Source organism: Peromyscus maniculatus, chromosome 1 (genome assembly GCF_049852395.1).
Source record: "Peromyscus maniculatus bairdii isolate BWxNUB_F1_BW_parent chromosome 1, HU_Pman_BW_mat_3.1, whole genome shotgun sequence".
Classification (NCBI taxonomy): domain Eukaryota; kingdom Metazoa; phylum Chordata; class Mammalia; order Rodentia; family Cricetidae; genus Peromyscus; species Peromyscus maniculatus.
Window position 1 is genome coordinate 170,669,242 of NC_134852.1, and position 26,452 is coordinate 170,695,693.

Consider the following 26,452-nt stretch of genomic DNA (forward strand, 5'->3'; position numbering starts at 1 on the left):
ACACATGTGTGGTTGTCCATGAGGAGGGCAGAGAGTGACACTGGATGTCTTCCTGTATTGCTGAGTCAGCTAGACTGGCTTTCCTGCAGGCCCAGGGATCTTCTTTTCTCTGCCTCCCCAGAGCACAACTACAGGTGCATGCTACTGCACCTGGCTTTTATGTTGAGTGTTAGGGATCTGAACTCAGGTCCTCATGGTTGTGCAGCAAGCACTTTACTGAATGAACTGAGTCTCCAGCCCCGGTCATGATATTTTAATGAACATCATTATATATATATATATTCCTACCTAAATTACCACAGTTACACCACACTCTCATTTCATTAAAACAGAACACAAAATAATATTTTTCTCTGTTTCAGAAATCTTGGATTGAAGGGGTATTCTACAAGAGAGAATGTAACAAATTCATACCCAGCTCAAAAGACCCTCACAGGTACAATTTTAAATTATATTCTTCCTTTTTTTTTATTTCAAGTGCTATTTGAAGAAATTCAGAAATATCACTTATGGAGAGTGTTTAATGGTAGCTTGAAGTGACAGTATTTTATCATTTCAATGTGTTTGTTCCTGCCTGTACTCCATAAAAGCATGCCATGAAGATTGTAGAAAATCTAGTAAGACAAGGAACTGTCAGTTTCCCATGATAGCCCCAGTGCTTGTCGCCAATATGTTCCTGTTAAATGTCTGTTTAAAGAACTAATCAACTCAAAAGAGGAAAAAATTACATATAATAACAGCACTTACTTGTTGCACTGTGGTGGGTTTCACTCCACGTGGTACTGCAGTTTCCCTTGGAGGCAGGACAGATGTCATAGGGATATAAGGCTGTAACCCACCAAGTTAGGGCAAATGATTTTTACTATCTCCATACTGAGTATTCAAAATGCTGTGACTATTCTTTATCCCAACTAAAGTATCCCTGGGAAATAGTGACTGTTGAGGACATGTCAGGGACATTGCAGAGATCCAGAGGGGCCAGGAGACTTAGTTGTGTTTGCTCCTGAGGCTTTGTGTTTACGCAGATTGCAGGCAGCAGGGCTGAGTTAGAGAACTCTACGTTCTGGACAACCCTATGGAAACTCTACTTGTAGGAACAAAGTTCAGCAGCTGAAGAAATGGGGGAAGAAAGGTCTACGGAAAATTCCTCAGGGTAATCAGGTCTGTGAGTTAAGACCGGATGTCATTGCCCTGGTGGAAAATTGATAGGGAAATGTAAGTATTTTAATTAGGGTAGCTAAGTCTATTTTAGATCCCCTTGAGCCATTGGCCTTACATTCATTTAAAGTTTAGATGTCATGAGTACATGCTTATGAAGGAAAGCATGGTAAGGTCCTTTGGCAAGGACTAAAATGGTGTTCTTTGCCTTTGTTAAACATTGACTAGTCCCACCCTCACTGAATTACCTATGGTTGGTAAGCTCTGTAATTGGAAATTCTCCTTTTACCTGTTTACAAAGTGTTTACAGGATGCCAAGGTAACATTGTTTTTTTTCCATTCATCTTTTATGGTATCATGTGACATGACACTCATTTCACTTCTTTAAATGGAAAGCCATCTTCATAATTACCTTGGACCTCAGGAAAAGTGACAAAATGCCAAGTGTGGTTAGCCATAAGGTGAAAGGAGAATGTTAAATCTGGGACAGAATTCAGTGTTAGAGCATGCATTTAGTGTGATGGGGCCCTGCCATCAATTCCCAGCACCAGAGAAAAGAAAACCGTTGGGCACATATTTAAGATAGGGTATCAGTATGCAGCCTGTGCTGGCCTTAAATCCACCATTCTCCTGCTTCAGCTTCCTGGGTACTACAACTACAGACATGTGCTATTATACCTGACTCCACTGAACATAATTCTATGAAAGATTCAAGACTTTTTACATTTATGGAGAAAAAAAAATCAGTCTCTATGTGTGATTACAAAAAAATTTAATAGATGACCATGATCATTCCTCTTATATTGTCTATTTTCTTGGGTTCTAGTAAGATTCTCAGGAAAAATAGCTTTTGTGTGTTTTTGTCATGAAGTAGTGTATCTGTCACCTCTTCACCCTTGTGAGGAAATACCTGACTCAATGGGGAGGAGGGACTTGTTTTGACGTTCAACTCTGGAAGGTCCCAGGACAGCGTGTAGGGTAGACCACTTTGTCTCTGTGTGTGGCGGGATCTTGTTGACATTATTCAACCCAGGAAACAGAAACCATGATTGGAATGAGTGGTAAGTCATGACCTTCAAGGGCCTTCCATCAAGTGAGATATTTCTGCCAGTCAGGCCCCACCTCCTGAAGGCTGTCCACTGTCACACAGCACCACAAACTGTGGGGTGGACATCAAACATTCAAACATTAACCTGGGGTGGGGGTGGAACCAGATTTAAACTGTAAGACTAGGATTTCACTATTTTATACCAATACAAATTTCTCTCTTCTATTAAATCTTTTTTAGCTCCTAATAGGAAAACAATCATATAGGCTTGATTATAATTTCTCTTTTTTCCTTCTTATTTTTAAGAAAAGACACAAAGGTTGGTATAGGAAAAAAATGAAGGTTAGAATGCCAGATTTTAAACAGAACCTTAGAATGATCATTGTTTTATGAACAGTGTCTTTCTTTCTTGTTGATTAACTACAGTTTTTAAACATTGCTTTACACTGATCATATGATTGATCACTAATGAGTAAATCCTGGAAGTTTTTCTGAAAATTAAAGAGGAAAACTAATGAGGAAAAGAATTATACTCATATTAAGTCTCAAATAATTTTACAAATTCAATAAAGTACTCATCAAAATCATGAAAGATTTTTTAAGGAATTTGAAAAAATTCATATGCATATATATGTGTCTAGAAAAGTAAAACAATTTTAATCCTTCTTTTTCATTTATCTATCTATCTATTATCTATCTATCTATCTATCTATCTATCATCTATCTATCTATTTATTTTGACACTAGAGGTGGAATATAGGACTTCACATACTTCCCAGCCAAGAAAAGAAGACCAGTATTTAAAAGAAGACTAAAACATAGAAGACTTACCTTTGAGATGTCATGTTGCATTACCAAGCAGCAGTGATGAGAACTGAGTCCAGAGCTCTGTGGCAGAGCCTAGAATGTGCAAGGCTTTGGATTCCATTCTTAGCACTATGCCAAAAAAAAAAAAATAAACCAAAGCAAACCAAACAAAACCAAATTAAACAAGCCAAACCAAATCAACTACAACAACCCAAAACCAAACCAAACTAAGGCAACTAAACTAAACAAAATCAAAGCAAGCCAGATTAAACTAACCAAACCAACCAAACCAAACCAAGCCAAACCAACCAATAAAAACAACCAAACTAACCAAACAAACAAATAAAAAAATACTCCAACAAAGCAGTGTTATGAAACAGAGTGACATTAGGCACTCCTGTCTAATGGTGATCAATTGATATTGTTACACACACACACACACACACACACATACACACACACACACACACACACACACACACACACACACACACACACACATTGGGAGAGTGTCTCTTGCAGCCCAGGGTGATCTGGAACTCAGGATGTCACAGAGTATGACCTTGAACTTCTGATCTTCCTCATTCCACCTCTGCAGTGTAAACATTATAGGTGTGTTCCTTCATACCCAGTTTATAAGGAACTATGGATAGAATCCAAGGCCTCTTTTGTGCTAGGCAAGCTGAGGGAGCTACATCACTGGTCCTGATTTATGACTTTAAAATATTTAAAATTACGTTTTATTACTTGATTTCCTAGAGTTCTGTGTTATCTTCATTGTTTAGTAATTATAATAACAATGATATCAACAGTAATCATAATACCTACCTATAATGGTTAGCCTCCATCGCCAGCTTGACTGGATTAAGAATCACCTACTGAATTAATTAGCCATACTTCTAGGTGTGTTTATGAGAGTGTTCCCAGAGAAATTTAACTGAGGAGGAAAGACCCACCCAGAACGTGGTGAGTACATTTCCCATAGGCTGATCCCAGAATGAATAAAAGAGGAAAGGTTATGAACCAGCAGCATTCCTCTCTCTGGTGCCTGGTTGCTGATGAGTGTGAGCAGCTGCCTCTCACTCCCACCTTCATGACTTCCCACCTCGATGGACTGTGTCCCCTCAAACTGTGAGCCAAAACAAACCCTTCTTTCCTTAAATTGCTTTTATCAGGGATTTCGTCGCAGGGGTGAGAAAAGTAACTAATGTACTTTTATTCCATGTACTGCAATATACCAGGTGACATGAGCTACTTCAGATATATTAAGATAATCCTTCTTATCACCTTATGGGGGTCATAAAGGGTTTGCAGTTATTTCTAAGTGTGAGATCTAGGGCTTAGAAGAATCACTGAATCAATGGTATTCAAATTTAGGTATTTTGGTTTCATAGTCCATGGTTTCTACGGTGTAATTATACATAGGAGATGATATGGAAAGTAAATGATGCATGAATATTTGGTAAATTCTAAGTTTCAGACTGTGAAAAATGATAAATATTTACTAGATCAGCATTAAGTTCTTATCATACATATTGGTAAACTAACAATGCTTTTATTTTTTTTAATTCAGATGCACTCAAGGCTGCCAAGTCTGCCAGAATTTAGTCAGGTGAGGCTTGACAAATCAGCTTCTTCTCATTTTAAGGTGGTGTGTTGAAAAGTGCTTGGGAGAGTTTCTTCAGAGTTCCAGATTTTTTTTTTTTTTTTTTTTTAGTTTCTAGCAGGGGAGCTCAACTCCTTGTACATCTTAGACTGAGGAAGGTTGTCTGCTTCAGTGGAGCACAAAGCTTTGGGAGGGACACCGATGGAACATTGAGGGGGAAACTGGACACCCTTGAAGTAGGCTGGATCAGGGGAAATAACTCTGTTGATTGATGGGTGTCAGAAGTTGAATGGACTCAGATTAAGGCACATGTTATTTTCTCTGAAAAAGATGGAGGTATAAAAGTTGTGTGTGTGTGTGTGTGTGTGTGTGTGTGTGTGTGTGTGTATTCATTCTTCCCTTGCTTGCTTGAGCATGATACTTGAATCTACTAGAAGTCCTGAGTTGTTGAGACAAGCAGACATCTTAGGATATTTGACAAGAGCTTTTACCACCTAAAACATGTATGAAACATTACATTTTATTTTGCTATCACATTGTATTTGGATAAAATGTAGCTCTGTGTTGCATATGCAAGTGAGGTATTTGACATATGAGTTGCACCTGTTGTATTTGCATAAAAACAGGCAAAACACCCACGTTGCACAATAAAGAAAACTTTGCAGTGCTGTACACATTTTAACAGTCATGCACATTTTAAAGCAGGTGTCATCAAGTGGGTTTACCCTTCCTTTTTGTCAGTGGAGCAAAATAAAACTTCCTTAATTCTGACCATATCCTAAAGCTTGTGAGTTTAACCAATGCTAACTTTAACTTTCATATTATTTGATTTTTATATTTTTAAATTTTTAGGTAGAGTCTTGGGGTCATGTTAAATTGCCTAGGGTGGACTCCCATTTCTAATTCTCTGGTCTCAGTCTAATTAGTAGCTGAGATTGTAGGTGGTGGCCATCACCACACCTGACCTACTGGCTTTTTTAAAAAACATGGTCTCCTGTAGTTTAGGCTATTCTTAAACTTGTTATGTAGCTAAGGATAAACTTGAACTTTTGATTCTCCACCTGTATAGTGCTAAAATTAATGATGTATACACCATACCTGATTTTTGTAGTGCTGGAGATCAAACCCAGGGCTTCTTTCATCTTAAGGCAAGCACTATGCCAATGGAGCTATTGTTTAGCCCTATATTTGCATTCTTATTGGTGAAAGTTCAGGTTACTTAGTCATTTATAGTATTTTAAAATTATGAACAGAAAAACAATGAACAATTTGGTGCACTTGTAATTTCACTTCTATCATGACTAATATTTATTATGTGGATTGATATGAACATATAATATTATTTATAAATGAATATACATGTATTGGGATCCATGCTAAGCATTCCTGCCTTTGATAGAGTGGACTTCACATGTTTTACTCTACGCCACATCATTAAACATTTTGGGTTATGCATGCCAATATATATGTTACAGGCATGGCAATATATATGCCAATAATATATGTCTTATTTACAAATTATATAAATATATACTACTGTATTAAGAAAGTAAAGAGTTAAAAAGTGAAGGGAAAAGATAGATGAAAAACACTGAAGCACTTTATCAATAGAAAAGCTTTTGTTTCCCTCACTCTCAGCTACTTTTATTTATGAGGTAGAGTCATATCTGATGGCACCCTACTGTAATCTAACTACATAGGAGGCTGGGGCAGAAGCATCATTTGAATCTAGAACTTGTAGTTCAAGACTAGCCTGAGCATCCTGGTGATATTTCATCTTAAAAAAACCTGGTGCCAGGGAAACTCCCAGGAATCCACAAATATGATCCCAGCTAAACTTCTAGCAATAGTGGAGAGGGTGCCTGAACTGGCCTTCTCCTGTAATAAGATTGGTGACTATTCTAATTGTCATCATAGAACTGGGCCGAGCTCCAGGAGTCCAGTTGAAGAGAGGGAAGAGGGGTTATATTAGCAAGGGGGTCAAGATCATGATGGGGAAACCCACAGAGACAGCTGACCCAAGATGTGGGAGCTCATGGACTCTAGACCAACAGCTAGGGAGGTTGTATGGGGCCGACCTAGGTCCTCTGCATATAGGTGACAGTTGTGTATCTTGTTCTGTTTGTGGGGCCCCTAGCAGTAGGACCAGGAGCTGTCTGTGAAGCATGAGCTGGCTTTTTGGAACCTACTCCCTATGGTGGGATGCCTTGCTCAGTCTTAATGTATGGGGGAGGAGCTTGGTCCTGCCTCAATTTGATATGCCATGCTTTGCTGACCCTCATGGGAGGCCTTACCCTTTCTGAATGGAGATAGAGGAAGAGTGGATGGGGGGAGGGAGTGGGAGGAGACAGGGGAGGGGAAACTGTGGTTGGTATGTAAAATAAATAAAAAAAATAATGATAAAGGCCAAAAGAATAAACAAAACAGGAAATGAGAGAGATGATGTAAATTCCAATTATACGCATTTATGATCTTTTATGACATTGCTGACAGAGTGTATAACAGTGTTAAGAAGAAGCAGGGGCTGGCGAGATGGCTTTCTGGGTAAAGGTGCTCACTGCCAAGTCTGGTGAACTGAATATGAATTTTTAAGAGTTCTCAATACATGACATCTATACATCGATCTGAGGGTTGGAAATATTGTACCAGTTTTCTATTCTGAGTGACTATTTTCCTGAATTCAGGTGTTACTGTGGCCGACTGATTCATGAACATCATGGGCTAGATTATGCCTGGAGCCTCTCAGCTGACGAAGACAGTGGAAACGAGCAATGGTCTGTTGAGAAGCACACAGCGAAAAGCCCTACAGATACCTTTGGCACCATTAATTTCCAAGATGGAGAACATATCTACCACTCCAAGGTCTGCTGATAAACCAAACTACTATTTCACTAGTTTTGAATAGAAAAGGCCTTACAAGTGGACTTCTAAGGAGAGAGAACCACATGGTGTGGATTTATTGCAAAGGGATCCATGCTATTGATCCGTTGTCAAATCTATCCGAGTCCTCCCATCCCTTAGGTATGAGGGGTATTATCTGCATCTCAGGTGTAGGATTTGGTCCAGTTGGGTGAACGGATGACAGTCTAAGTAGGCTATAGGAGCAGTGGGGACTGATATGAGCTGAAGTTCTTGGGGCAGTTACAAGTTCCCTGCTTGTCAGTCCCCTGACACACACAGAGGGTGGCCAGATGCCACACCAGGAGGGTTCATTATCATTTTATTGTTAGGCGGTTTCTGCATTGTGAGGTCCAGGGAGGGTAGTATACTCTTTCTTCAGTATGCTGTCTCTAATAGTTCTCAAAATTAGTTTTTCTTGCATGACTGTAATCCAGCTACGTGCTCATGTGGCCTTGGTGAACTTTATAAATTTATAGAGTAGCACCTTTTTAAACTTTAGGGTTATTTGTCAGTGTTCCTTGTGGGTGGTGCCAGAGAGATGGCACTGTTTATGTAGCCACCAAGGTGCAGAGTCTGCATTTGCCCGCGAAGTGGAGTCAACTAATGCTTGTAAAGTAGAATCTCTCAGGGCAAGGTGCAGCCTGTAACACTGCAGTTTTACACAACATGCAGTGACTTTGGGCAGGTCACAGCCTGATTTTAACAGCAGCCAGGGAGAAATAGGGAGTGTGGACGAGGGTAACAGTACCCCTAGTGACACAGCTTCTTTCCATTAGGCCCCACCATCTACAGCTTCTGCCCTGTCCCTTTAATGCCATAGGCTGGTGAGTAGGAGTTTAACAGGGTGCTTTTGGGGATACTGCAGGTCTAAACTGTAGCATGCAGTGTTACCTGGTCAACTGTCCCTCAGGTGTACTCTTCAGAGAGCAGTCATCACCTTCTGTTTTATGCACCTGATTCCCCAAGTGAAGCAACCTCAGGGAGGCTGAGGGCCAGTCAAGCTCTGGAGGTGACTGTCAGAAGGCAGATTCAATAAGGTTGCATACAGTTCTACAGGAATCTACATTTAGAGTTACTCATCCTCTTGCATTTAACTGCCCATGCTTATTTCTGTTTTAGTTGGCAGAAAAAAAATCCCCCTTATTTCCTGATCCCCTTTGGAGCCTAATTCTTAGAGAACCCTGTGTGCAATTTGACACTCTTCTTTTGCTGTTTTGTTTGTTTGTTTGTTTGTTTTGGTTTTTCAAGACAGGGTTTTTCTGTATAACAGCCCTAGCTGCCCTGGAACTCACTGTGTAGACCAGGCTGGCCTTTAACTCACAGAACTCTGCCTACTCTGCCTCCCAAGTGCTGGGATTAAAGATGTGCACCACCACCACCTGGCTTGCTATTTTTTTTTTTTAAAGACATTTATTTATTTATTTATTATTTATTTATTTATCTATTTATTTATTTATTTATTTTCTTATTATGTATTTGTGTCTGTGTGTCTGTGTGAGTGTATGGTATATATGTGGGGTACTGGTGGAGGCCTTGGGTGCCCTGGGGCTGGAGTTATAGGTTGTTGTAAACCACTTAATGTAGTCGCTAAGAACTGTACTTGAGTCCTCTGGAAGAATAGCAAGTGCTCTTTACCACCGAGCAGCCCCCCTCCCCCCCCCCCCGCCTTTCTCTATGTCTGTCTTTATTTCATTGTTAATGTTTGTTTGTTGCAGTACTGGGGTTAGAATCCAGGACCTTCTATGTGCAAGCCAAATACTCTATTATTGTTCCGTGATCCCAGATATCGTTTATTCTTATCCACCTTTATTTATTCCTTTTTTTCTGTGCACGCATTACTTACTGTGTGCCTATATACTCCCTATGGTCCAAAAAGAATAGGTTTTCTGTATTAACACTGCTTGGCATTTGGGGAGGGCAATAGGAAATAAAAGTGGAGGATGCTATGTGAACAGGTTCTTTGAGCGAATGAAAAAGATAACCCTTTCTGTCTCAGTGAGAGGATTCAGTGTGCAGTGAGAAAGGCATTCAAAAGTAGAGAAAACCGGCTCGGGTGTTAAGCTGAGATCTGAAGGTGAACAAGGTGAATGGGTCCAATGAAAATTGAAAATGTAGCTAGACTTATCTCCTGACTATTAGCTGTTTCTTTTCTTTAAATTTGTTTTTATTTTATGTGTATGGATGGTTTGTCTGCATGTGTGTCTGTGTACCACATGTGTGCCTGGTGCCCATGGAGGTGGGAAGAGAACATCAGATCTCCGGGAACTGGAGTTACAGATGGTTGTCACTCTCCATTTGGGTGCTGGGAATTGAACCTCCACCCTCTGGAAGAGCAGCCAGCAACCACTGAGCCATTTCTTCAGCTTGACAGATCGCTTATTTGACACTCAGCTTCCAGCTGTCGTTACAGCTTGTGTATCTGAATGCATCTTACTCCATGTCTCAGCAGAGTAGGGCTGCCTGAGCTTCCTCCATCCTTCAGGTCTGTGTTGAGCAAGATCACAGCTTGAGAGAGACTGTGTTGCAGTTTCCTTCCCAGAGTCCGCCCCCCCCCCACCCCCAAGGCCTCATTCTACAAAGGATCTGAGAGAGTGTGCCTATAAGGTTTGGTCTGGGGAGTGAGTTCCTTATAAGGGAAACAGAAGAGACGTTTAATAGACCTTTAGGTGGAAAAGCCAGTCCTAATAACAGTTCTTTGAGGATGTTTCTTCAAAGAGCAGTATCTTCTAGTATGGGGAAGACTTAGAGTTGAAGGCAGGCTTACCTGAGAGAAGAGCTGGGGCACAAGCAGATGAATGGAGCCCAGGCCCCACCTTTGCCTGTCCTCACCCAGTACTCTCAGTCACAAAACCATTTCCTAAGGGTCTGCCTGTGTTTGTCCTGCTACTGTCGTGTGCTGTAGCCTGGCAGCTCAGTGGCATCCCTCATACATGCAATCACGCACAATCTTCCTTCTATTCTTCCTGTTCCGTGTGTATTTTGATAGCTGTACAGCCCTGGTGGTTAGAAATTCTGTTATTTTAATTATGAATTGAAGTGGTCCTATATTAACAAGTTCAAAGATGAGTAGCAAACTGCTTTGTTATCATCACTTTAGAGGGTACTGTGATAACTTACACTTGCTTGTATGGAAGTTCTACCCATGCTTTCTTTTGGTATAGACCTATAATTCATGGTTTCCTAATGCCCTCCTGTTTTTTTTTTTCCTTCCATAATCCTGGCTTATTCCTGCGGTTGGTTGGGCTTCAGTTTGAGGTAGGCGAACTCACCTCACTGGGCAGAACTTAAGTGGCCTGTAGCCAGTTGTGCCCTGTCATGTCAGACCAGCTGCAGTGACTCAGTGGCTCTCCTAGGTGTGACCTCACTGGTCTTGTCTTTGGCTAGCAGTATCAGGGATCAGTGTACTTATTTTCTAAAGAAAATTTTCTCAGCGGGATAATGGTATGCAAAGAAATTGTTGGTCGGTAAATTAAAAACATGGTATAGATGCTCAGGCTCCTGAGTTTTTAAAATGTCTACAAATATATGAAAGGGATCAAGTAAATGCTAAGTCATGGTATTTATGAAAAGTCACATTTCATCTCCTTTACAAAGCTCGCTTCCAATGGCTTTACTGATGTTCTGATGAAGTATTTTTGCCTTACCTCCAGCCTTCTTATGAACCATGGAGGCCAAACCTCCAAACAGAGAAAGTATCATATAGTGGTTTATAATTCCCAGAAGGAAGTTGGAGGGAGTATGGAATCCTTAAAAGAGAATATTTCCATTAGGTGAAGTTAAACTTCCAGAGAGGCCCTGAACACTTTCTGGCCAGGCTATGGCCACCCTAGTGGCTCTGCTGTGTGTTCATTTTCTCTACTGACTTGCATGTTTCACTGTGTTCTCTTCATGGGGCTATACTGTCCTTCCAGTATATTAGAACTTCTTATGATACAAAATCGGATCACCTGTTGCATTTGATGTTGAAAGAATGGAATATGGAGCTGCCAAAGCTTGTGATCTCTGTCCATGGGGGTATTCAGAACTTCAAGATGTCCTCTAACCTCAAAGAAGCCTTCAGCCAGGGTCTGGTCAAAGCTGCAGAGACCACAGGAGCATGGATAATTACTGAAGGCATAAACTCAGGTAAAGCTCATGCCAGACTCCTCCCCACCCTTTCCCTATCTAAGCATGAGTCAAATAGCCTGCTATCAAATCCCTTCACTGTAGCACTCGCAGATATGGTAATGTTAGGGAGAAAGACAAACCAAACCAAGCCAAAAAACCCATCCTCCATACAGCGGTCTCTGAACCTCATGCCTTATATACATCAGAGTTAATCTGCAGGGTATTTTACGGTCACATTGGAGAACACTAGAATGCTCATGAAGTCAAGCAGTGCATGGAACATTCTAGCTAGGCAAAAGTAGTGACTGTTAGAAATTGGTCAAGGAAGGGGAGAATTATTCAGGTCCTGGTCCAGCGGCAAGAGGGAGAGAGGTTAAGAGAGAAGAGAGACAGGCAAGAAGCCAGCATTCAGTTCTGCTGTGCTAGGAGCCTACCTTAAGAATGACCTTTTTTTTCATATGATCATCTATGTCTGTGAGAGTCATTGTTCTTAATCTGTGAGCTGAAATTTGACTTCTGCTCTGGTTGTTTCATAGGAGTGTCCAAGCATGTTGGCGATGCCCTAAAAGCCCATTCCTCTAAGTCCTTGAGGAAAATCTGGACAGTTGGAATCCTTCCTTGGGGTGTCATTGAGAACCAGAGAGAACTAGTTGGAAAAGATGTGAGTAGACAACCTTTTTATAACAAAGGAGAATGAAATGTATCTGAACTGCCTTCTTTACAATATACCCAAATATCTGATAAGACACCTCAAATGTGATAAATCCCAAACTAACATTTGCCTTCCTATTACATCTGTCACCCTATCTCACAAAATGCCAGTTCTGTATTGCAACTGCCTAAGCCAAAAACCTTGGATTAAGTTTAGAGTGACCCCTTTTGTGTTATGCCTCAAACCTGACCTGCCAGTAAACTCTCAGCCCTACCTTCAGAATATAACCAGAATCTGCCTTTTTCATTTTCTCTGCCCCATCATTGAGGCTAGGCCAAATTGCCAAGCTCTGACACCCAAATGCTTGGACGAGTCTTCCTTCCTCTCACTCTTGTGTTCTGTTATAGTCTAGCCTCAATACAATAGCAGAATAATTCTTATAAAATAGAAATTGAACCATACTATTCTTTGTGAAATTCTTCAGTGGATCCATCCTTCACACAGCCAATGTATAGAGCCTTGCAGTGTTTACATGGAGTACAAATCACATTGTTAAGTTGGCCATTTCTACTTGTTTTCTCCCACCTTATACTCTGGTCTGCTTCATTCATTCCTGTGTATTGATTATTTGTGTATGTGTGTGTGTGTGTGTAAGAATGTATGTATGTGTGTAGAATATGTATGTATATATATATACATATATATATATAGAATATTTGTGTGTGTATGAGTATGTGTAAGGATATGTGTGTATAAGAATGTTGTGTGTAAGAATATGTGTAGGTGTGTGTAGAATCTGTGTGTGTGAGAACATGTGTGTAACAATGTGTGTGTGTAAGAATGCATATAAATGTGTGTGTGTGTGTATGTGTGTGTGTGTGGTGTGGTATGTTTGTGTGCAGACAGGTCCGCATGTATGTATGTAGACTTGTGTGGAGCCAGAACACAATCTTGGTATTGTTTCTCAAGTGCCCACATCCTTCCCCACCTTTCTTTTGAGACAGGGTCTCTCACTGGCCTGGAGCTCACTGAGGGGGCCAGTCAACCAGCCCCAGGGATCTGAAAATTCTGTCTCTCTAGTGCTGGCAATACAAACATGTACACATATATCATCATGCTTGACTTTTGTTCCACCTCCCCAAGCCCTACTTTTTTTTTTAAGTGTGCATTCTGGGGATTGAATTTGGGTCCTCATAGGCTCTTTGTCGTCAGAACCATCTCCCCAGACCCATGTCTGTTTCTGTCTTTGTTGAAAGGGAATGGAATGTCTAAACTTATTTATAAAGCACATGTGTTTTTGTTGTTGTTGAAATTTATAGTGCATTAGAAAAAAGATATAAGGAGATAATTACTGATAATATTTAGTATGTTATCATTTTAGAATTTGATTACATATTTGTATTTATGCAGAGTTAAAATGCTTGGTGTGTGTGTGTGTGTGTGTGTGTGTGTGTGTATGGTGTATGAATCTTTGCACATGTGTGTACATGTGCATTGCCCACAGGTCTGTCTGTAGAGGTCGTTGGTCAACGCCAAATGTCTTCTATTGCTCTTCACCTTAATTTCTGAGAGTTACTTGCTGAACCCAGGACTTGCTGTTTGGCTGGTCTGGCTGTCTTGTGAGGCCTCAGAATTTACCCATCATCCCCACAGCATTAGTGATGAAGATGCACATCATCCTGCCTGGCTTTTGATGTGGGTACTGGGTACTATGAATATGATATTTGTTGTTTGACTATTTAACAGTTATTTCTTGTCAGTTAATGCAGACTGGTCATGGTTTACTTTGACTTTTATTTTGGAAAACCCACATATTAAAGAGAGGTGAGGCTTGAGCTATGGATACCATTTCTCAGCTTTAATAGCTACTAATTTGTTGTCAAATTTTGTTTCATTTATTCTTTTATCTATTTACAAATAATGATGTTCATTATTTTGAAGCAAATTCCAGACATCAAATAATTGTATCTTCAAAATAAGTATTTAAAAAGTCTCCTTTTTAATCAACTCATAAAGTAGTAGTTTCCACAGGACTTTTCCCACACATCCTAAGTTTTATTGACTTTTCCATCTCTTCTTTCTATTCTCCTACCTTAATTCCAGACTGAACCTTTACACCTCCAGAATCCCTTCCTCTGCTTTCACATCACATGTGTTCTAGTACCCATCCCCTGCCATGCCTTGCCCACCTCATGTCCATTTTCTTGGTCCCTTGTCTCTATAGATATTCATTCCAGATTGAGCAAAGAAATCTAAAAAATTGAAGCTATATATAAATGAAAGCCAAAGTTGGACATCTCTTATTTTTATACTTTCTAATACAATGATTAAAGTTGCTATAATTACTTATGTGACCTTTGCATATATTTGTCAGATTCCCTGCTTTTAGTAGTATAGAATATAATATCCATGATTTTGTAGAAAATTAATGACAAAGTCTGTCTTAAAATAGAGGGTTTTTTTTTTGTTTTTGTCAAAACTCCTTCCAAATGTAGTATGATCCCATGTAGAAAACAGATTATTGATATGTGATCTGGGTACAATTTATAAAATCTATTACCACCACCACCACCACCACCACCACCACCACCACCACCACCACCACCACCACCACTGACAGACACACACACACACACACACACATACACACACACACACACACACTGTACAGTTAAAGTCAGCTCTGTGAATGTGACAATTAATTTAAATGATTCATGTCTCTATTTTGTTAACTAACACATGCAGATAACCACAGCAATAGAATTCTTTAGTTAGCATAAGTATAGCAAATAATTGTTCAGTTTTTCATACTAAGAGATATTTAAGTACTTATTACTCATAACTGAAATTTTCTGAGTTTGATAAAGGGATTGAACATTGACAGTATCAAAATTTCAATAAACAACATCATTTTCAGCTTTTAAAAAAACCCACAAAAATTTGAAGCTAGGTTCTGCAAATGAGAGAGAATATGCAGTATTTATCTTTTTAGGTCTGGGTTACTTCAGTTAGTCTAATTTTTTTTTTTAGTTCCATGTATTTCCCCACAAACTTCATTTTTCTTCATAGATGAATAAAATTCCATTATGTATACACATGGTAGTTTTACTGTTCCTTCATTCGTTGATGGCTAATAGGCTGAACCCATTTTCTAGATGTTGTGACCAGAGTAGCAACGAGTGTGGATGTGTAGGTACCTCTGTGAATAGTATGTAGAATCTTTTGGGTATATGTCCAGAAGTGATATTGTTGCATCATATAGACGTTCTATTTTCAAAAAAAGCCTTTGAGCAACTTCCACACTGATTTCCACAGTGGCTACCCAATTACATTCCCACGAGCAGTGGAAAAGGATTTCTGTCTTCCACGTCTTTTCTAGTATTTGTGGTCATTTGTTTTCTTGATGATACGATAGCCATTCTGATTAACATAGGATGGAATCTCAAAGTTGTTTTGATGCATTGCCCTGATGGCTAAGGATGTTGATAACTTTAAAAATATTTGTGTTAGTCTATACTTCTTTTTACAATTCTTTGTTCAGTTCCTTTGCCCATATTTGATTGGGTTGTTTGGCTTTTGATGTTAGTTTGTTAAATTCTTGGCATGTTCCAGATATTAATCCTATTAGTTAATATTGACATGTAGGTGGCAAAGGCTTTGTCCCATTTTATATTGTCTCTTCACTTGATTAATAGTCTCTTTTGCTGTATAGAAACTTCTAACTTTCATGAAGTCTTATTTGTCAATCATTGGTATTTTTTCCTGAGTGGCTGGAGTTCTGTTCAGAAAGTCCTCAACTTGTTTATATCTTTTTTTTTTTTTTTTTTTTTTTTTTTTTTGGTTTTTTCGAGACAGGGTTTCTCTGCGTAGCTTTGCGCCTTTCCTGGAACTCACTTGGTAGCCCAGGCTGGCCTCGAACTCGCAGAGATCCGCCTGCCTCTGCCTCCCGAGTGCTGGGATTAAAGGCGTGCGCCACCACCGCCCGGCACAACTTGTTTATATCTTAACGTGTTCTTCATATATATTTTTTTCTTCAAGAAGAATCTGAGTTTCAGGACTTACATTAACATATTTCTAAAATACATGGGCAATTAAAGCAAATCTCATTATAATACTGTTAGTGTGCCCCACAATTAACAATAATTCTTGAGTATCCTTGACTTTCCAGTGTAATCAAGTTTTTCATTGCTTCATAGTTTAAAAGTTTTGATTAGTCTATAATCATTGTACAAAGTGATGGACTTCATCATGACATCTTCACACATGCATGTAATGTATTTTGCTTAGATCTGTCCTCCCTTATCACTTGTCCCCCCTTCCTCTTGCCACATTTTCTCTTCCTCTTCCTAAAGAGTCTTCTTCTACTTTAATGTCTTTAAAAAAATCTAAATTCAGTAGTTTCATAATTTAAAATTTTTTATTTTATCAACCAACAGTGTTTCATATCTCATGACAGACCAGTACATCTTTTGATTTTTAATTTTCCTCATTGACCTACTTATAATTAATTATTTGCCCCTCCAATTGGTTGAAGAAATCAAGCTATTTACCACAGAGTTTCCCGCAGTTTGGATTTCCCAGATTTAACGTATTGAAGCAGGTCTAGCATGTTTTTTTTTTTTTTTTTTTTTTTTGGTTTTTCGAGACAGGGTTTATCTGTGTAGCTTTGCGCCTTTCCTGGAACTCACTCTGTAGACCAGGCTGGCCTCGAACTCACAGAGATCCGCCTGCCTCTGCCTCCCGAGTGCTGGGATTAAAGGTGTGCGCCACCACCACCCGGCTCTAGCATGGTTTCTATCTCTTGTCTTTTTTGTCAATTGCTAGTTTGATCTCCAAGTGGATTATATTATGATTTTTTGTATGCAAATTTATGCCTTGTGAGGCATTGTATCCCTTTTATGTGACTTTTGATATCTACTGATTTATGATTTTTGGAAACCATTCCTTAGATTCACTTTTCAACAGTGTTATGTCCTAGTTAGGTTTTCTATTGCTGTGATAAAGACCATGACTAAAAGAAAGTTAGGGAAGAAAGGCTTTATTTGTCTTACAGGTTACAGTCCATCATCAGACAGGAACTAAAGCAGAGACCATGGAAGGATGCTGCTTACTGGCTTGCCACTTCTGACCTGCTCAGTTTCCTTTCTCATACACCATAGGACCATTTGCCCAGGAGTGGTACCACACACAGTCAGCTGAGCTCTTCTACATCAATTATCAATCAAAAAATGCCCTTAGGCTTGCCTGTAAGCCAATCTGATGGAGGCATTTGCCAATTGAAGTTCCCACTTCTCAGATCACTCTAGCTTGTGTCAAGTTGACAAAAAACTAATCAACATAGGTTACAAATGATATTTAATTGTAGCATTCTTTGTACACTTACTAGCTTAAACACTCTTATAAAGAGAAACATTTTCATTAACATCTGTTTAATCTCATGGTACATGACAATACAGGAAGGGCAGAATAATAACCTGATATCTTATTTGGCAGTGTTCAAAACCTTGAGATGTTCACCTATCATTCTGCAAAAGTGAAAGATGACTTTTGGTTTTAAGCTGTCTGTTATGTTTCAATTTATTCATCCTGTGATTGATGATTCTTGTTTAAAATGTATCATTTTTGTCAAGGAAAGACTTTCTGTATCCCTGAGTACATTGACAACATTCTATCTGCTCTCACAACTTTGTGTTTTAGTATGATTGTATATGATTTTTTTCTCCCTAGAGAAATGTCTTGTTGCTTTTCATGAAGCTTCAATCTGTGGGCTATGACTTCTCATGGCTAAATAGTATTTTGTTGTAATATAATTGAGCCAATTATCCCTGTGATTGTCCAGTTTAGTGGTTTCCTGTTTCTCCAATTTTCAGCCAATAATATTAATATTGTAATAAGACATACATCTTTGGTGCTAGATTGCTTATTTCCCTAGAAATCATTGGGGCCAGTTGTGTGCATTGATATGCTGCCTTCTAGAGAGTGGTAAGATTTTACATTTTTACCAACAGGGTGCAATACAGCTCATTTTTATGTACTTCTCCCTCACCATTTTGACAGATATGGGACAATAGCTAATTCTGATTTACATACATTCTCTGATTGTTTATGAGGTTTAGTATCTCTGTACATTTTTAAGCACTACCATAATTCAGCCCCGAAACATTATTGTCAGTATTTAGCATTTCTCTCGGTTTTTATTTTGTATTATTGGCCATCACTTTCTCTAAATATAAAACATCTGGTAAACCTAGCAGTGACTTTCTTTTTGGTTTCTGGCCTCAGCATTATGCTGTGGGATTATAAAGTTAACCATTAAAGTCTAGTGTCTGTTATTTCTTTGAAGTCTCACAAAAACCCTATGGTATTGGAATGATTGTTATCCTTACTTATACACGAGAAAAAGGGAGACAGAAATTACTCAGAGTTAAAATTAGCCCGAGATTATACTTGGAAATAAGATGAGGAGCAGCTTAAGGGAGAGTCCATAAATATAAAAAAGTCCCTGAAGCCACATTGCTCTCTGTTATCCTTTATTTCATTTGGAATATGTGAAAAATTAGTGCCAAAATGTTATTCTGAAGTATACTAGAATAATTTTATGGATTGTGGTGTAGTCTATGGACTGGTGCCCATCTTTGAACTGTTTTTTAATGGTCAGAAACAAGGTAAGTAACCAAAATGAGAAATTAGTATTTAGAACCATTTTAGCAATATGACTGCCATGACCTCTAAGCCCATGATTGGTGCTTATCCTGGGTAAGGTCAACTTGTCTCTTTCATGCACTGTGAGGTGCATATTGCTGTAGGACCTCATTTGATCTACAAGAAATGGGAAACTTTACAAAAGATAAGCTTGTCGAGAAATACTGTCCTAAGTGGTAAGTAATACTTTAAATCTAGATAGGTGTTCCATTGGTGTAAAGGGACAGGGTTTAGAATCCGTGAAGTCGGGGGAGGACTTTGAGCTCTGATGTCCTCTCGTCCTTGCTGTCTCTCAGGTAGTGTGCATGTACCAGACTCTGAGTAGTAACCCGCTCAGCAAGCTCACCACACTCAACTGCATGCACTCTCACTTCATCCTGTGTGATGATGGGACTGTGGGCAAGTATGGAAACGAAGTGAAGCTCAGGCGGAACCTGGAGAAGCATCTCTCGATGCAGAAGATACACAGCTGTAAGTTCCATTGGGTCTTGGCATCTGGCCGGGGGCTTGCTAATGAACAAGGTGCCCACTTGTCCTCTGCTCAGGGTAGACAGACCTAAGTGGGTCCCTGCATTAGAGCAGCCAGAGTGTCCAGTTAACACATGTGAGCCACAAGGTAGAAGAAAGCAGGATGTAGGTGGATCCAGAATTGTAGGTGAAGACAGGTCAGAGGAGGAAGTCTCTGCGGGATAGAGTAAGCAGAGGAGCTTCCCTCGTGAATGAAACTTTAGCAAGGCCTCTGAGAGAATGTACGGCCATATAGAGAGTGAGAGGGAAGCTTCCATGTGTAAATGGGAATTGCTAAAGAGAAACAAAAGAGATGAACTCAAGAGGAATATGCATCTAAACTTTGATTGTCAAGGAAGACTGATATTTCATGTGCGGACCCAGTGACTTTAGGCAGGAAAGGGGTTAAAATCAGAAATGAAGGTACAGGTTGAAACTTGCAGAAATAAGGGCATGGAAGGCGGTAAGGCTGTGCTGTGCTCACACCGATGCGGTAATAATGTCATTTTTGGCTGTAGAGTACATGTAGCGGACTGTGGGTAATCCCTTCGACCTTACACTTATATCGTAGGGTGCTTGTCTAGCATGTGTGAGACTGTGCTCCAACCCAGCACTGCAAAGAGTGCAGCAGCGGTGACAGCAACAACAAATGGCCGTTTGGTGTTACTTGTGGAACAGGAGTACTAGGCAGGCTGGTTAGAGAACTACAGAAAGGGGAGGGCCGCGTGCTTTCTGGACGAATGGAGTTCTTTTACTCAGGCATCAATCACCAAGTGGGCCCTGAGTTGTCTTCGACAGGATGTCTGTATCTTTCAAAGGGCTCAGTTCTTTGCATCCTTTGAGTGGTGGCTGAAAAAGTAAGTCCCTTTAGTTTTTGCTCTTTGAGGCAGCAGAAAGTGTGGGATTAGAGACAGTTCTGTCTTTGTTGTCTGTGACTGTGGGCAATGGAGTTAATACTTGCCAAGCTTTTAAACTTTTTACGTGTAAGGATTTGTCTACCTCTAACTTTTGTTGCAAGAACAGAGAAAAAAAATGTGTTCAGTATTGTCTGAGGTCTCCCTCCCTCCTGCTGCTGTGATGAAATACTCTGACAACAGCAACTACAGGAGGGTTGAGCTTGTTCTGGCTCTTGGTTCAAGAGTATGGTCCATCCTGGTGGGGTAGTCAAGGCAACGGCAGCCTGAAGAAACTGGTTACATCACATCCACAATCAGGAAGCAGAGCGAAATGAATGCACGTTAGTTAGTGCTCAGCTTGCTTTCTTCATTTTATATAGTCCAGGATATTCTTCACAGAGAATAGTCCTGCTCACATTCAAGATGGATCTTCCCATATCAATAAGTGCAATTAAGACACTTCCACAAGCATGCCTAGAGGGCTGTCTCCCAGGTGATTCCAGATTCTTTCTGGTTGACAACACTAACCACGATAGATGTGGTTAAAAGTGTTGGGTAAATGGTATGTCTTTAAAAAATATCTGTTCTTTCTTCCCTTCTCCTCCTTCTTGGTATGGATGTTATGAATTATTGCATGGGGGACCCCTGAGGGTATCCTGCACATGCAGGGAAACATGCTGGCATGCTGGGCAGATGCAGTGGTGGGCTGGGCAGATGCATGCCATGCAGGCATGGTGGCTGCAGTGGCAGCCAGTAATTCACAACTCAGATGCTGCATCCACATGGAGAGTTTATTATAATAGAGAGATGAAGAGAAAGATAGGAAAGAGAGAGACAGAAAGAGAGGAGAAGAGAGAGAGAGAAAGAGAGAGGTTGAGGATGCACATCTCATGGGAGGAAAAGTAGGAGAGAGAGAGAGAGAGAGAGAGAGAGAGAGAGAGAAAGGGGAGGAGTTTTCCTCAGAATGAGGCTTTTACGTCAGAATGCAGGGTGTTGCCAAGGGGGTGGGATTTCAAGGGGTGGGTCAGAATATTAACAATGGCTGTGTGGAAGTTCTTGTGTATTGATACCCGATTGTCATACCCAGTATGTCCACAGGGAATCACATATTCATGAAAATATCTAACTATTGATTATTTATTTCTAAAAAAAACCTCAAAGCATCTTTGAAGTTGCTGTCTGACCTTTTATATCAGCAAAAAGGACTTATAAAAATAAAATAAAATAAGATAACAAATTAAATATTGCTCACATTAGAGTTGCTGAAGGAATCCCTGGCCTCAGTAATTGGCCGATGAAAGGGGCCAATGGCAGTTGTTTGATCAGCCACTGTCCTGTCAGGATAGGAAGCATCAGTCCCAAAGCCCCTCTTTCTCCTGGTAATTTCAGTTTAGTCTCCACAGAGCAAAGTATTACTTCCCAAGCTGACTGTTTTAGGAACTGTTAACGTGAGAACTGTAGTCTCCATGACTCTTATTGGCAGGCAGCAGCTTGCAGTTCTCCAATGAGGTGTCTCAGTATTAGAATTTTAAATTTTTAGCAAAAATATTTACTAAATTTATCTTTTTACCTGATACACAAGGGCCAAGTTGTATATATTATTGGGGTGCCATGAATGCATTATATAAAATCCTCTTGGAGCTGGATAGTGGTAGCACACACCTTTAATCTCAGCACCCAGGAGGCAGAGGCAGGTGGGTCTTTGTGAGTTCAAGGCCAGCCTGGTCTACAGAGTGAGTTTCAGGACAGCCTGGGCTATACAGAGAAACCCTGTCTCGAAAAACCAAAACGTCAACCACCACCACCACCACCAATCCTCTTGGAGTTTGTGACCTGTGCTCCACTTTGTTGTCATAGATTCTCATCCTACTGTGTAATACTCACTGGAATTTCTTGAATTCTTGCCTAGTTGTAGCTTAGTATATACTGATGGACCTTTATCCTGCCCCTCTTCCTGCTTAGGTTTTATAGTAAGATAGTTTTGGAGAAAGCAATCATGAATATAATTATTTATGGAGGAAATAATTATTGACTCAAATTATCCCTAGCAGAAATCAGATTCTTCTTTCTTCTCTTCCCCAAAATGCTCTCATTGATTTCTTTTTTCTGGTGGTAGAATATTGCATTCTTTAACACTCAGATAAAATAAAGAAAGCAGGCATTAAAAGAAAGAGGTAGAATTTTTACACTGTTACTATTAAAACTAACCATTAACATTTTCACATATAAACTTTTAGTTTCCTACACATACACATTCTTAAGAATAAAACTGATATCAATGCTGCTTTTGATAACCTTTCCCTCTTTACTAAGCACAATGTATTTCCCTAGTAATAAACATAATTTACTACATATCTAATGGCTATTCTATCATACAGGATATAAGAAATTCTCTCAAAAATTTTTCCTAGGGCTGAGGGTGTAGTTTAGGGGCAGAATACAACATGTGCAAAGCCCTGAGATTGGTCTTCAGTATCAAGAAAAAAACACTAGATTAATAATATTTATCTAAGTTTTCATTATTATTTTGTGTCTCTTTTCCTGTTTCACCTAGTTTTTGTAAGATATTGTTAGAGGAGCCCTAAGTGTACCTGTTGGTATATTGTATTCTCATATTTTTAATAGTATTTATTCATGTGGAGATAATAATGAAGTAGAATTGAATGGAAAAGGAACAGAAGATTATCACACCAATTAATTAGACAGTATGAAATATTTGGATACCTTCAACAGCCTACCATAACATTTCTGGCATCTGGGACAAGGATACACAATGATGTCTACATGCTTCTATCTAAGATTTAAAAGCTTGAAATCAAGCCAGCACACCAATATGCTCTACTCATTGACCTTGATATGTATAAGCTAGGCTAGTTTATGTTTAGAGCTCTTGGGTTTTAGAGAGTACTGAGCCAAAGCATCACAATGTGTCAGAGGTGGACCCTCAACCCATCTACTTTCTGTTTCTGTCTGCCTCTGGCTCAATCCTGCAATTCCAGGTGGGCTGCACCTTGACATCCCCTAGTTGAGATCAAATATCTTTCTATCTCTTCTCTACTTCTCAAATATGCCTCTTGCTTTGCAGAGGATGTACTTGGGGCAGAGGCCCAAATAGCCCCCAGAAGTCAAGATCTTGAGGGCCTTATGAGCTTCAGGGAGTGGGATGCAAGCATGGGCTTCTCTTGGCAGTCATACTGTGTAGACCCCTGTTATTGTTAGGGTTTCTATTGCTGTAAAGAGATACCATGGCCATGGAAACTTTTATAAAGAAAAACATTTAATTGGGGCTTGTTTACAGTTTCAGAGGTTTTTGTCCATTATTGTCATGGCAGGAAGCATGGTGACATGCAGGCAGACATGGTGCTTGAGATATAGCTGAGAGTTCTACATCCAGACCAGCAGAAAGCAGGAATAGAATGCCACACTGGGCTTGGCTTGAGCACCTTGAGACCTCAAAGCCCACCCCAGTGACACACTTTCTCCAACAAAGCCATACCTCCTAATAATGCCTTATGGGCCTGTGTGTGTGTGTGTGTGTGTGTGTGTGTGTGTGTGTGTGTGTGTGTGTGTGTGTAATTTTCATTCAAACCACCACAACTCCCCATCTGTGAGGACAGGGGATGGCCAGAGGAAGGCCACAGCATGGCCCTGAAAACACTTTACCCAAGGTGAAGTTCTCTGTAGTTCAAGAGTGAATATAAAATAGTGTCCACCGGGTTCCCTTCTTTTGAAATGTAAAATCAAATATATAGTCTTAAAGCAACATGTTAAAATTTAAATGAATAAGATGATTAAAGTCAAGCTGAACATGGCAGTACGTATTGTAACGTAGCACTCACCAGGTTAAAGCAAATGGATTGTGAGTTTAAGGCCAACCTCAGTTATGTCATTATGACTTGTTTCAAAAATACCAAAAAGTCACTTTTTAATGTTAATGGTTTATTGTACATTCTTTCAGAGATTTCCATTTACTGATAGAAAATGTATGTATATGTACATACATATAAATACATAGGTATACACTGGGCTTTGAAAATACAAATAGGATGTATTATATATTCCATTTTATAACTTTTCATTTAGTAGCTTTTATAAAAGAATGGCTCAATAGTGCTGCAGCTTTTTGTCTCCTTGATTTGATAAGATAATATATAATCATGATAAACTCAAACAGTGAAAGGTGTACTATTCTGAAATATAAAAGACATTGAAGGTTGCCCTGCCCACCATTAAAAGTTTATTGCACTGACAAAGTCTGTTTTTAATGAGTGATGGGGACACTGGTATCTGTTATAAAGATCTGCTTACTTTTAAATTCTTTAGAACTTGCAACAAAGAAATGTTAAACAGTTTTAAGTCCTCCCCTCTCCCCTTTTTTTAGTTAATGAAAGCTTTTACTGATCTTTTCCCTGGTGAAAGCTTACAGATGCCCTCACCATATCTGTGCTGCATTTTCTCTGAACACCCAGTTTCTGATTTAGTCTTGAACTGATCAAGCAGGAAGGCGGAGGTGGTAGTTGAAGTGTAGAAATCAAAGTGGCTGGCTGACCGAGGCAGGGCAGCTCTGTGACAGTGTGGTGCCGTTTGTGACTTGACATAGGTTCAAGACAAGGTGTGCCCGTGGTGGGGCTGGTGGTGGAAGGTGGTCCCAATGTCATCCTCTCAGTGTGGGAGACTGTCAAGAACAAGGAGCCAGTGGTGGTGTGCGAGGGCACAGGCAGAGCTGCTGACCTCTTGGCCTTCACCTACAAACATCTGGAGGATGGAGGGTGAGTTGTTGACGCCTCCACTGTGAAAACACAGTAACTATTCATTCTTCCACTTTGCACTGTCAAGCTGTGTATTTTCGTGGGCCAGAGAAGCTACATGCTGAGTCAGTTGTTCCTCTCTCAGGGACTGCATGTGTGCATCAGACCCCCAGCCTGTAACCAGAAGGGTCCCTATTGTCTCAGCTAAGCAATGTCCTACGATTTTAGGGAGTGAGACCATTTGAGAATATTATGCTCAGTCTGTGAAAACTCACTGCCTTCTGGAACCCTCTCAGCTCAAGAAGACTCCCTTAGAATGCATTGTTTCAGGGGGCCGGGTGGATGAATACCCCTCACATTAAAATTCATCCTTCTCTGCACCCCTCTCCCTCTGCTGTGTATTTTCTTCTTGCTCATGGACTCTCTTGAAGGCAACCTTCTCAGTAGGGTACTCACATGGAGTTTCTAACCCCAGTGCTACTGGCTAGGTCTCGTCTCTGGGTTGCTTCAAGTTATGCCCATTTATTTCTCTGACAGGATGCTGCGCCCTCAGGTGAAAGAAGAGATCTTCTGTCTGATTCAGAGCATGTTCAACTTCAGCCTTAAACAGTCTAAGCACCTTTTTCAAATTCTAATGGAGTGCATGATACACAAGGATTCTGTAAGTATGATGAGTTCATGACTTAAAAAAAATGCCACCTTCCAGAAATCAAAATATTTATTTTTTACATTAAAAATGCACAGAATACCTATTTTGAACTTTGATGTATATAACTCTACAAAATGTGATCCTTCAGTTGTGTAAACTTGGATTCCTACTGCTCTGCCTTCAGTGTTATCCTTCATATTTGAAATTTCAGATTCTGTCTGGGACAAAGCACTTAGAAAAACAGTATTACACAAAAGTTACCAAACATAAACACTTGCAAGGGTTGAAAGAGCAGCTCCAGGAGTCCAGTGGAGCTAAGTCTGCTGTGTTTGATGACCACATCACAGCATTGTGAGTGATACTCTCAACAGGTCTTTGTGTGTGCATTGGACAAGGGCAAACTTGAGATTAAACTATGCAATGGAAAATGTAGTTCAGTTATAGGTGGCATACACCTATAACTCTAGCACCCAGGAGGCAGAGGCAGAGGAAGAGGCAGAGGCAGAGGCACAGGAGGTTGATCTTTATAAGTTCAAGGCCAGCCTAGTTTACATGGTGAGTTCCAGGCTGGCCAGAACCAACAAAAGAAGGGTTATGACTATAAGGCAGACTCGGGAAAAATGCTCATGTTTTAGGGAACTATTTCCAAAAATTTTAATGATGACTCCTTA

At 39.9% G+C, this 26,452-nt stretch overlaps 1 protein-coding gene across 4 annotated transcripts in view; it reads left to right on the forward strand.

Annotated features, from left to right (window-relative positions):
* Trpm6 (transient receptor potential cation channel subfamily M member 6) overlaps positions 1–26,452 on the forward strand; it is a 160,815-nt gene that overhangs the window by 42,855 nt on the left and 91,508 nt on the right. For all 4 annotated transcript variants that reach the window (XM_076560997.1, XM_076561010.1, XM_042261624.2 and 1 more), the window contains exons 2-9: positions 363–436; positions 4,587–4,625; positions 7,304–7,481; positions 11,432–11,645; positions 12,164–12,288; positions 19,278–19,452; positions 24,985–25,153; positions 25,670–25,793. In XM_076560997.1, the coding sequence (XP_076417112.1) occupies positions 363–436; positions 4,587–4,625; positions 7,304–7,481; positions 11,432–11,645; positions 12,164–12,288; positions 19,278–19,452; positions 24,985–25,153; positions 25,670–25,793 (1,098 nt within the window). The remainder of the gene's footprint in view (positions 1–362; positions 437–4,586; positions 4,626–7,303; positions 7,482–11,431; positions 11,646–12,163; positions 12,289–19,277; positions 19,453–24,984; positions 25,154–25,669; positions 25,794–26,452) is intronic.